This window comes from Canis lupus, chromosome 26 (genome assembly GCF_011100685.1).
Source record: "Canis lupus familiaris isolate Mischka breed German Shepherd chromosome 26, alternate assembly UU_Cfam_GSD_1.0, whole genome shotgun sequence".
NCBI classification, from domain to species: Eukaryota; Metazoa; Chordata; class Mammalia; order Carnivora; family Canidae; genus Canis; species Canis lupus.
The window spans coordinates 28,347,359-28,358,470 of NC_049247.1; the positions used below are offsets into that span (position 1 = coordinate 28,347,359).

The 11,112-nt window shown below is 42.7% G+C and overlaps 2 protein-coding genes across 2 annotated transcripts in view; one reads left to right on the forward strand and one right to left on the reverse strand.

Moving 5' to 3' along the window:
- Nucleotides 1–11,112, forward strand: part of SNRPD3 (small nuclear ribonucleoprotein D3 polypeptide) — a 16,051-nt gene extending 4,939 nt beyond the window's left edge. The window contains exons 3-4 of the mRNA XM_038575796.1: nt 9,029–9,221; nt 10,889–11,112. Coding sequence (XP_038431724.1) covers nt 9,029–9,221; nt 10,889–10,950 — 255 coding nt within the window. The 3' untranslated portion in view covers nt 10,951–11,112. The remainder of the gene's footprint in view (nt 1–9,028; nt 9,222–10,888) is intronic.
- On the reverse strand, nt 3,200–3,523 carry LOC102157022 (thymosin beta-4-like). Its single transcript, XM_038575797.1, has one exon. It carries the CDS (start codon nt 3,436–3,438, stop codon nt 3,304–3,306), a length of 135 nt encoding a protein of 44 aa, XP_038431725.1. The 5' UTR covers nt 3,439–3,523; the 3' UTR covers nt 3,200–3,303.

Genomic DNA, 11,112 nt, shown 5'->3' on the forward strand with positions numbered 1-11,112 from the left:
AAGCAGACTCCCTGCTGAGCAGGGAGCCCAATCGTGGGGTGGGGGGGGGCACTAGATCCCAGGACCTTGAGATCATTAATTGAGCTGAAGGCAGACACTTAACCAACTGAGCTGCCAGGTGCCCCTGGTTCCTCTGGTATTTTTAGTGTAGCCTGTTAACACAGCCCTTTTTGATAATGCAAATGTAAGTTATGCAAGCATTAATCCTAGGATGACGTTCTTGAAGGTGCTCATAAGAGTCAGAGGATGTAGATGCTTTTTTGCATCTGAGGTTTGGCTGAGAAGTCAGGGAGCCTTATCCTTCTGCTCTCTACCCCACAGCTGCAAGGCAGGCATGATCTGCTAGCCAGTGCTGTAGGACGTGGCATCTATAGATGACAGAGCCCCACAAGTGCTGCTTCGAGCATCTCCTGAGGGCCCTGTGTGCATGGGGTGAGAAGGCTTCTGTGGTTCATCGTGTGGTTTTCTTGAGCTGATTTTTGTTTGTAAAGAGATGGGACCCAATGGAGGAGTGTATGGATCTCTTGCCCAGCCTGGGTATGGATGATTTAAAACCAGAGATCCCCAAATGGGAAAGTTTCTGTTCTTGGTTATGTATACTTAACATGGTTTTGAGCATCCTGTTTTTATTAAATGTCAATGAGGGAATGAAGGGATTTTTCTTCAAAATTAAAAAAAAAAAAACATATTTCTTAACAAGGAATCTTAGTCAAATATTTGGTAAGATATTAAAAACCAAGGAGGAGTTTTATTTTTTATTTTATTTTTTTAAAGATTTTATTAAAGAAAACGATTTTATTTATTCATGAGAGACACAGAGAGAGAGAGAGAGAGAGAGAAAGAGAGGCAGAGACACAGGCAGAGGGAGAAGCAGGCTCCATGTAGGGAGCCCGACGTGGGACTCAATCCTGGGTCTTCAGGATCACACCGCGGGCTGCAGGCAGTGCCAAACCGCTGCGCCACCGGGGCTGCCCCAAAGAGGAGCTTTAAAGTGAGGAATTATGAGTAGAAATAAGCACATCATTTTGATTTTATAGACCAGCCTATATTTATGTAATCTTTATGGGGCAACTTTTATGGCTGTGGATTTTATTAGGTACCCAGTGTGAAGGGTCCCTTGGAGGTTCTTTTGTAGTCTTAGTGAATGCTAGAAATATTCTCCTGGCTCAATAGTAGTCCATATTCAGACATTTAGGACATCTCATAATTTTTTTATGGTGAAAGTTACTGTATTTAAACATAAAGTTTTTACGAGTCAAAATGTTAATTTCCAAACAAAAGTTAATTTCCCTATTAAAAGTGAACCAAAGTCATGAAATGGCTAATTAACAGAAGAAAAATATTTAAAGTGAACGTTTAACATACAAAAATAATAGCCTTATTAATATTCAGACCTGCACATTGGGAAACAGTAAGAATTTCTACACTTACAAGATGGCAAAATAAAATTCATAATTCTACTAAGGGTTCCTTAACTAGTTTGCCAGTAGAAGTAGGGATTGTTAAATCCTTTCTGGAAGCACATTTAACATAGGTCAATATGGAAAGGTTCCTGTCGTTCGGTGCTGTAGTTATACTTCTAAAATTTGTTTATATTGCGATGCTGTTTTTATTTTTATTTTTTTCCTCAAGATTTATTTATTTTAGAGTGTGTACAAGCAAGGGGAGGAGGCAGAGGAAGAAAGAATATCCCAAGCTGACTCCCCACTGAGGGTGGAGGCTGCCACAGGCCCAATCCCTCAACCCTTAGAACACAACCTGAGCCAAAACTGACTGAACCACCCAGCACCCCTGCAGTGCTGTTTTTAAATGATTAAAAACCTAAAAACAACAGTCATTCTAATGAGTTAAATAAGTTATGATTAAACAAAGGGTACATTACAAATAATATTATTCATCCAAATAACATGGAAGAATATTTAATGTCATGGGGGAAATGCTATTGACATAAGTGGGGAAAAAATACAAAACACAACATGTTCCCAGTTTTATAGAAATGAAGTCAAATTATAAGTGATACATAAAAATGCATTGTTTTTGAGTAAAACCAAAGTGAGTAGTTTTGGTGGAAACTGAGATTGAAAACTTTAAAGTTTTTATTGATTTCTTTTTTTTTTTTTTTTAATGATCTCTCTACACCCTCAGTGGGTCTCAGATTCGTGGCCCCAAGATCAAGAGTTGCATGCTTGGGGTGCCTGGGTGGCTCAGTTGATTAAGCATCTGCCTTCGGCTCAGGTCATCATCCCAGGGTTTTGGGATTGAGCCCCACATCAGGCTCCCTGCTCAGCGGGGAGTCTGCTTCTTCTCTGCCTCTCACCACCGTTAGTGTTCCTCTCTCTGTCATAGATAGATAGATAGATAGATAGATAGATAGATAGATTTTTAAAAAAATCTTTAAAAAAAGAAAATTTGCATGCTCTTCCAGCTAAGCCAGTCAGGCACCCCATATAGGATTGAAATTTTTAAGAAAAAAAATTTTTTCACTTCAAAAATTAAGATACGTGTTAAGTTTATGATCATGAAGCACAGTAAAGATTATTTAAAAGCGGGTATGCAACTAGGAGATAAATTAAGTCCTGGAGTTCTAATACACAGTATAGTGATTATAGGCAACAAAACTGTATTATAAACATTAAACTTGCTGAAATACAAGATATTAATTGTTCTCATCACTAGAAGAAATGCTAATTATATGACATGAAAGAGAAGTTAATGTTACAGTGGTAGTCATTGTACTATAAATGTATCGAATTATATACTGTATACCTTAAACCTACACAATGTTATATATCAGTTATATCTCAATAAAACAAAAAGGCCAAAAAAATAGATAAGAGGGCAAATGATCAAACCCAAAATTTCACTGTTCTTTTTTTTTTTACATTTTAAACTTTTTATTTGCATATTAAAAATTGTGCATTCCAATAATTAAAATCATACAAAGAAAAAAATAAAATAAAATAAAATCATACAAAGAAAAAAATGGCACTCTGAATAAACTGCATTTCACAGCCTGGAGAACATCGTGGACCCTCTTAATTTTTACTCTAGATTTCACTGTTGTCCCAGCTTTTTCCTTCAGCAACAAAGTTATTTTCCTTCCCTGCCAGCCAGACAGGTAGATGAAAAGAAGGTTTAACGTTCCTGGTCAGTAGTAGTTCAGATTCTTTGATAAGAGCTGCTGCAGCACAGTCATTTAAATTTGATCCAACCTCACCACATCTTACAAAGTTAAACAGCTAAAAGAAGTAAAGAAGGCAATCCTTGTGGAATGTACAGTGCATATTGGCGGGGCACGCCTCATTACAATTCGCCCGCTTGCTTCTCCTGTTCGATCGCTTCTTTTGAAGGCAGTGGATTCTTCTCCTGTGTTTCTGTCTTCTTCAGTTTTGACTTATCGAATTTCTCAATCTCAGCCATATCGGGTTTGTCAGACATGTTTGCAGAAGACGTGGAGCAAGGCGCATGAGCGAGCTGGTGACGGAAGAGAAAACCGGTACACTCAGTAATCGCTGCCGAATCAATTTCACTGTTCTTAAAGCTATATTATTCCTGAAAATTAGGTAGGAGAGAGTGATAGAGTTCAGAGACTCTAAAGGAGCCAAAATGGTGCTTTTGGGGCTTTGATATAACTACTCCATCACTAACTGTTCAAACCCTATCTTTTCTTTTTTTTTTTTTTTTTTTTTAATTTTTATTTATTTATGATAGTCACAGAGAGAGAGAGAGAGGCAGAGACACAGGCAGAGGGAGAAGCAGGCTCCATGCACCGGGAGCCCGATGTGGGATTCGATCCCGGGTCTCCAGGATCGCGCTCTGGGCCAAAGGCAGGCGCCAAACCGCTGCGCCACCCAGGGATCCCCTATCTTTTCTTTTTTTAAAAGATTTTATTTATTTATTCATGAGAGGGACAGAGAATGGCAGAGACATAGACCAAGGGAGAAGGCAGACTCCATGCTGGGAGCCCAGTGTGGGATCACGCCCTGAGCCTAAGACAGATGCTCAACCGCTGAGCCACCCAGGCATCCCAAACCCTATCTTTTCTTGATTATGGAATAATGGTCTGTGGGAAAATGACCTGTGCATGATTTCTTCCTGTAAAAATGATAACCTCAGAGAAGCTCCCACATGACTATCAGAAAACTGCTCAGAATTAAGACTGGGAAAGTTCTTCAAATTTCTTAATGCAGTGTGGTTGGGAATTTCTTCATACACCTTTTGCTTTTCACGGCATTGACATTTTTGAAGAATATTGGCCAGTTGTTTTAAGGAGTCTTTTGAGGGACGTCTGAGTGGCTCGGCGATTGAGCCTTTGGCTCAGGGAGTGATCCCGGGGTCCTGGGATTGAGTCCCACATGGGGCTCCCTGCCAAGAAGCCTGCTTCTCCCTCTGCCTGTGTCTGCCTCTCTGTCTGGAATGAATGAAGGAATAATCTTTAAAATGTCTTTTGATTGAGTTTCTCTGGTGTTTCCTCATGACTGGATTTGAGGTTTTTTGTTTGTTTGTGTTGTTTTGGCTCTTACTGGTAAGTGATTTCTTCTCCTTCTTGGGGTCACTTGGAGGCCTGAAACACCTGTTCGCTCCTTTTTGGTTATATTAACCTGGATAATTTGGTTGAGGTGTTGTGTGGTCTCTCCACTGTATGTTCTTTTATCTTTTGCAACGAAAGAGAATTTTGTGAGGAAGGTTCTTTAAGTAAATATCTTATGAGTATTCTGTTTCTCATGACCACTTCCTCTACCACCCCCATTTGGCATCCTGTGAAGATACTTGCTTGAATCTTTTTACCGTGATGGTTGCAAAAGAATTTTTTTTAAGATTGAGTTATTTATTTGAGAGGGAGAGGGGACTTGAGCTGGAGAGCAGGTGTTTGAGGTGGGGAGGGGCAGAAGGAGAGGAAAAGAGAATCTCAAGCAGACTCCTGTCTGAGTAGGGCTCAGTCTCACAACCCCAAGATTAAGACCTGAGCTGAAACCAAGAGTCAGATGCTTGACCACGCTGCACCGCCTAGGCACCCCAGAATGGTTTTTGTTTTTAATTCCCATCGTCCTTTATATATTTACTAGGTCTGCTTCCCTTTATCAGTATAGGCTCATGGGTTTCTGTTTCATTAAATGGGTTATAATCTGTTACTATCATCATCTTGGTTGGTTTATCCCAAATTTGTCCAGAAGCTGACTCCTTTTGTGTCCTTTTGGTGTGTCCTGGCCATTTTAGGGAGCACATCTTGATCTTCTACAGTAAGATGTTTGTTACAGGCTCCTTTTCCTTCCCTAACCCAGCTCTGGAATCAGCCATTTCTTCAGGTAGCCTTGGTTTATTTTTGGTTGGGAGTAGAATTTAAAAACCAAAAAAAAAATAAAAATAAAAAATAAAAACCAAGATCTGGGGGTGCCTGGGTGGTTCAGTCGGTTAAGTGTCTGCCTTCAGCTCGAGCCATGATCCCAGGCCCCTGGAGCCCCAGGTTGGGCTCCGTCCTCAGGGGGGAGCCTGCCTCTCTCACTGCCCTGCTGTGCGCGTGCTTGCTCGCTCTCTCTCTCTCTGGCAAATAAATAAATAAAATCTATTTTTAGAAACCTCCACAAAAACAAGATCTGGGTGCTGTTAAAATTTTTAACATTTTTTTTTTAATTTATTTATTTATGATAGTCACAGAGAGAGGGAGAGAGAGAGAGACAGGCAGAGGGAGAAGCAGGCTCCATGCACCGGGAGTCCAATGTGGGATTTGATCCCAGGTCTCCAGGATCGCGCCCTGGGCCAAAGGCAGGCGCCAAACCGCTGCGCCACCCAGGGATGCCTAAAATTTTTAAAGTCTTAGTTTAACATGTCAGGCTAGGACCTGCCTCCAAAAGACTGTATGCTTAACAGTACCAGAAATTTCCATTCACTGTGTGCCTAGGTGGTACAGTGCATTAAGCGTCCCACTCATTGTTTTGGCTCAGGTCAAGTCATGATCTCAAGGCCAGGAGATCAAATCCCATGGTGGGCTCTGCACTCAGCAGGGAGTCTGCTTGAAGATTCTCTCCCTCTGCCCCTGCGAGCACATGCTCTCTTTCTCTAAAATAAATAAATAATTTTTTAAAAAAGCTTAGTGCCAGAAACTTCCATTCATTCCATGCTTGTTCTGTACCGGGCACTGTGTTAGTGTTTTTTATGTATAGTAGACCTTTCAGTTATCACAAGACCTCTCTGAGGACAAGCTTCCAGATGTCCAGCGTGACCAAGCATGGAAGGAGTGGATCTAAACTCAAATCTCTGTGTCTCAAATCTCTGATCTTAATCATAGTCTCTGAAGGTGAGGTGTATAGTAAACTTGCTAGATCCTGTTGATTCTGAAAGTGTCAGACCTTCACTGTATCAGATTTCAGGCAGGAAGATGAGTAGAAGGGATCAGAGCAAAAGAAGGAGGCTCTGCTCTTAATGGTAGGGCAGGGTAAAGTGGGGGAGGGGACCAAACATTTGTTGAGCACTTGCTGTATGCCCCACAACAGGGATGTTGTGATTGACGACCCCAGTCACCCCAACATTGCTTTACAGCTCTAGAGTTAGTGCTTTCCTCTCAGCCTTGGGTGTGTAAGGAAATGCCCATAATTTTGACTGTACTAAGATCTCTCTCCCCCAACATGTCATTTCAGTTGGGCATCTGGTTTATGCCACCTGTTTCATTATGGCTGTTTAGGAAAGTTGAGTAAAGTGGATGTTCCTACCTGACTTTCACTGAAACCTAGTTCACTCAAGTTGTTGCCTTTGGCTTATGATGCAGACATAGCTTGAGCTTACTAACAAGCTGTACCGGTGGGTGGGACTCTGGGGCTTTATACACAGTGCAGCCATTTCTCTGCTGGTGCTGCAGGGGAGTGCATGAGAAGAATAACTGACCTGGTCACTATTAGGGTTGTCATAGGAGTCAGTTGTTCTGGACATATCCATTTGTGAAAACAGTCTTGTTGGTCTTACAGAACACTCTGTCAGGGATTCTCAAAGTGGGTTGGAGAGGTTATAACAGAGGAACGAGTGAGGTGTACTAGAATGTGCAGGAGGAGAAGTAGCTTAGCAGTGGCACAGCCTCCAAAATAGATGTCTTAATTGTCGTTTATATTTATTGTTACTGAGCTTTTAATATGTCCTTCCTTGGTAATAGGAACAGCATTTAGGAATATTTGTCTCATTTATTTGCTCTTTAACCATTTAAGGAAGTGGTGATCTGATGTATGGTTTAAAAGTGTGGGTTTAGAGTTAGACCTGAGTTCGAGTGCTGTCTGGACCACACAGGCAGTGCGACCTTAGGCAGAAGAATAGAGTGGGTAAGAGTGTCCTCTAAGGAGAGACCTGTCTCTGGAGGCTGCACCTCTTTATATCTAGTGGAGATGGCGATGGTATTTATCTCGTAGAATTGTGTGATTTACAGGAGTTATGATGTGAAATTGCCTGGGAAACTAGTAAGTGCTCAGTAGAAGTTGGCTTTTGTTAACCATACATGGTGTTCAATTGTAGCACCAGAGATTATGGTACTGTTTTTTTCTTTTAGATTTTATTTATTTGGCAGATTGAGAGCACACGTGGGAGGAGGGCAGAGGGACAAGCAGACTCTCCTGAGCGTGGAGCCTGATGTGGGGTTTGGGTGGGGCTCAATCCCAGGACCCTGAGGTCACGACCTGAGCTGAGGTCAGATCCTTCACTGAGCCACCCAGGCGCCCCTAGAGGTCATGGTATTCTTTGAGGCAAGAACAGGATGGCAAGGATTTAGAAGCTCTGTGGAAATTTGTTACGAAGCTGGGGATGTTGAGCCTGGAGCAGAATATTTATGTGAAACTTGAGCTTTGTTACCCCTGAGAGTGGAACAAGGATGGTAGGTTGAAGCTGTACAAACCATTCCAACGCACAGATTTAGCAAGGGCCCAAGAATGTTAGTCTTTTTGCCAACAGATGGCTCAGGCAGAGGCTGGGTGGCCAGTTAGCACTTTGAAGAAAAGAATGAGTTGGCAACAAGCCAGTCAAATCTGGAGAGACAGCACCTCTCTCTACAATGTCAGCTTTGACCCATTCTGAATAAATTATATACTGTTTCATCCAGAAGACTCAAAATAAGATACTTTTTATGGTAAACGTGGTGCCTGTTGAGGTTGACACTGGCTGGTTTATGTCACCTTCCTATGCCAAGCTGGTCTGCTGGCTGGTCTCCCTCTAGGCCCCCTGTCTCTCCATCCCACAATTAATCCACATTGGCATATTGATGTTTCCAAAGTGCTCCCCTGACCCTATCCACTTATCCTGTGTCCACAAATGAGTGACTCCCATAGTCTCTGAGGTGATAACTTTGTCCCCTCTCCTGATTGCTCTGCTCCAGTCCTTGTATCCGGTAGGTTCATGCTCCAGTGTCCTGTCTCTGAGTGCAGGCTCTTGCCTCACACCTCTCCCAATATTCTGAGCTCTTCGTACAGGCACTGCCACCTATACTTCTCAGTTGCTGTCACTGAAGCTGGAGGGGCTCTGTCCCACCTTCTAGAGTGAGCACTCTGGGAGGATAGGAGCTGCCTCTGGTGCACACTCATGCCCTTCATGGTGCCTTTGTAGTCTTTGTGCTGGGATGCAAGAGAGGACTCAGAATTTGGACAGGCAGATTCAGGTAGTTTATCACCATAACAGCCCCCTTCACATGCTGGCAAGGGAAGCAGTATAGCAGAGTTAGGTCTCTAGAGTCAGGCTAGCTGGGTTTGAATCTGGATCCTTTCATTCTGGCTGTTGGACTTTGGACAAGTGCTTTGGTTGTTTTGTTTATCTGTAAAAATAGGAATGCCCATAACCTATCCTGGAACTGTGAGGACCAAATATGTGATGTGCTTTTGAGGTTACTGGCACACCATAGGTACTCCTTTTCCCTTGGCTTTGCCTGGCTCCTTTATTTCATGCTGTTAGTTTGTTCATTTCTGGACTTCCCTACCACCAGCCAAGGCTCTCCCTCTTTGTATGCCCTTGTTCTCTGCTAGTGTTGTTCACCCTTACTGATGAGCTGGCGATTTCCTTCCAGATGTCCAACATCACAGTCACATACAGAGATGGCCGAGTGGCACAGCTGGAGCAGGTGTACATCCGTGGCAGCAAGATCCGCTTTCTCATTTTGCCTGACATGCTGAAAAATGCACCCATGTTAAAGAGCATGAAAAACAAAAACCAAGGCTCGGGAGCTGGCCGGGGGAAAGCTGCTATTCTGAAAGCTCAAGGTATGTGCTCCTCATGCACAGTTAACATATGTGTTTGTCATGTATCTTTTAGGAAGGGGCCCTGTCAGTCATCTGGGCATGGGGTGAACTTGGAGCCAGTCCAGTCTTGTCTTTTCTGTCTCACCTCACCTGTCACATTCATAGGGCCTATGCAAAATCCAAAGTGCCTCCTTAGAAAAAAGAGAAAGTGGATAAGCCCTTATAATGACTTTCTAAGAGACCCCTTTCTTTCCAGAAAGTCTGTCCAAAGAGTCTGGGGGAGGCTTGCTCTTAACCTAATTTGCTGAGCAGCAGCTCTGTGATGTAGATTGGCTAACTCCTGAAGCGGTGAGGCAGTTGTTCCCAGAGAAGCTGGGGTGTTTATTGACAGCATAAGTGAGGGGAAATACTGATAGCAGGGATCCATTTTCATGTAAGAAATAAACAGTTTTAAGCCATCTATACCCATTAAAGGGACTGTTTTCAAGTATTCTTATATTTGAAAATAATTCCTTCCTTTAGCATGTCCCCAGTGATCCAGTAACCATCTTTAGTCTGGCCTTTCTTTTGGGTTAACCCAATCAGAGGTTTTTCCATGAAAAGCTCTGCTGATTATGTAGGAAATAAGTACATTTATTAGAAACGAGTATCAGTAAAAGGATTTATATGCAGAAAGGTCACTGGATTCTCTATCAGTATCTTTTGTTGCTGTGCTATTTTGTATGTGAGGTAGCTTTTGAGTTTAAAGGTACAATAGAGTAGTCCTTGAAAATGTCCTTCCAGAAAACCAATCCGAGACTCTCCTTGCCCCTCTTAGATGAGTGGCATCTGTAAAACCAGAAGCCCTAGGCCTTTTGTCCTAGTGAAGGAATAGTTTTCAGAAATACTGGTTTTCGCCCTAGAAATGCTGTTCTCTCTTTCTCAGGGAGGAGCTGCCCTCATGGTCACTGTTGTAACTGCACCGTCTTCTCTAACAAAAGGTGCAGCCCAGTAGCTATGCCACTGCCAGTCCCCTGTTCTGGTTCTCTTCAGCATGTGGCTGGATTCTTGGGTGACCTTCCTCCCTCTTCTTCAGGTCGACACTAGGCTCTGTAAGAAAGAAGAGGGGTCCAGGCTCCAGTTAGTAGCCATTAGGATATTTTCACCTGTCCTTCAGAGCTACTGGTCCTGGAACTCTTGGAGTCTCAGAGAGCAGCAGCTTGTTATGTTCTTTGTTTGGGGAGTGGTTTTATTTGTTTGTCTTGCTGTTGTGAAACATTTTATATTGCAGAATAGCTCAAAAACTAATAAAACCTGTTACCAGGTTTAGGAAGATTTAACAGATGTTTAGTATTATTTGTTTCAGAATTTTAAGTGTAAATTAAATTCATCTGTCATGTTTTATTAGCTCACCCCAGGCCTTCTCTGGGAATTCATCTTTTCTGTGGTTCTCAGGCTTGATCCCCAAACCACCTTAGCTCTCAACACCCTGACTCCCAGCCTCCTGTTGAGAGCAGTGCAGCATTGGAAGGCACTCCAGCTCTGATGCCAGCCATCAGTCCCCATTCAGTGAGGAAATGCTATGGGGTGGGCATGGTGTTTAGCTAGGTGGCCTTTCTGGCCCCTTCCTGTGCCAATGTCCAAGCGCTCTGGCATGAGCATTTGCTGACTGCACTGATGTGGCCTATCCTTTCTCTCCTACCTTTTAGTGGCTGCAAGAGGAAGAGGACGTGGAATGGGGCGTGGAAACATCTTCCAGAAGCGGAGATAAATTTATCTGTTGAACAGAACTTTGCTGTTATTTTTCCTTTTAGGTTATCTAAGGTTCAGAGGGGATGTGTGCTTATGTATATGTTCTAGCTTTTCTTTTGACATCTTTCTCTTTAGATCAGGGGAAATGTTAAACTAAATAAATATGGTGGTGTTTTTTGTT

What these genes read in the sequence shown, in the direction of transcription:
- LOC102157022 (XM_038575797.1), bottom strand. Translation starts at nt 3,438, where the DNA reads ATGTCTGACAAACCCGATATGGCTGAGATTGAGAAATTCGATAAGTCA.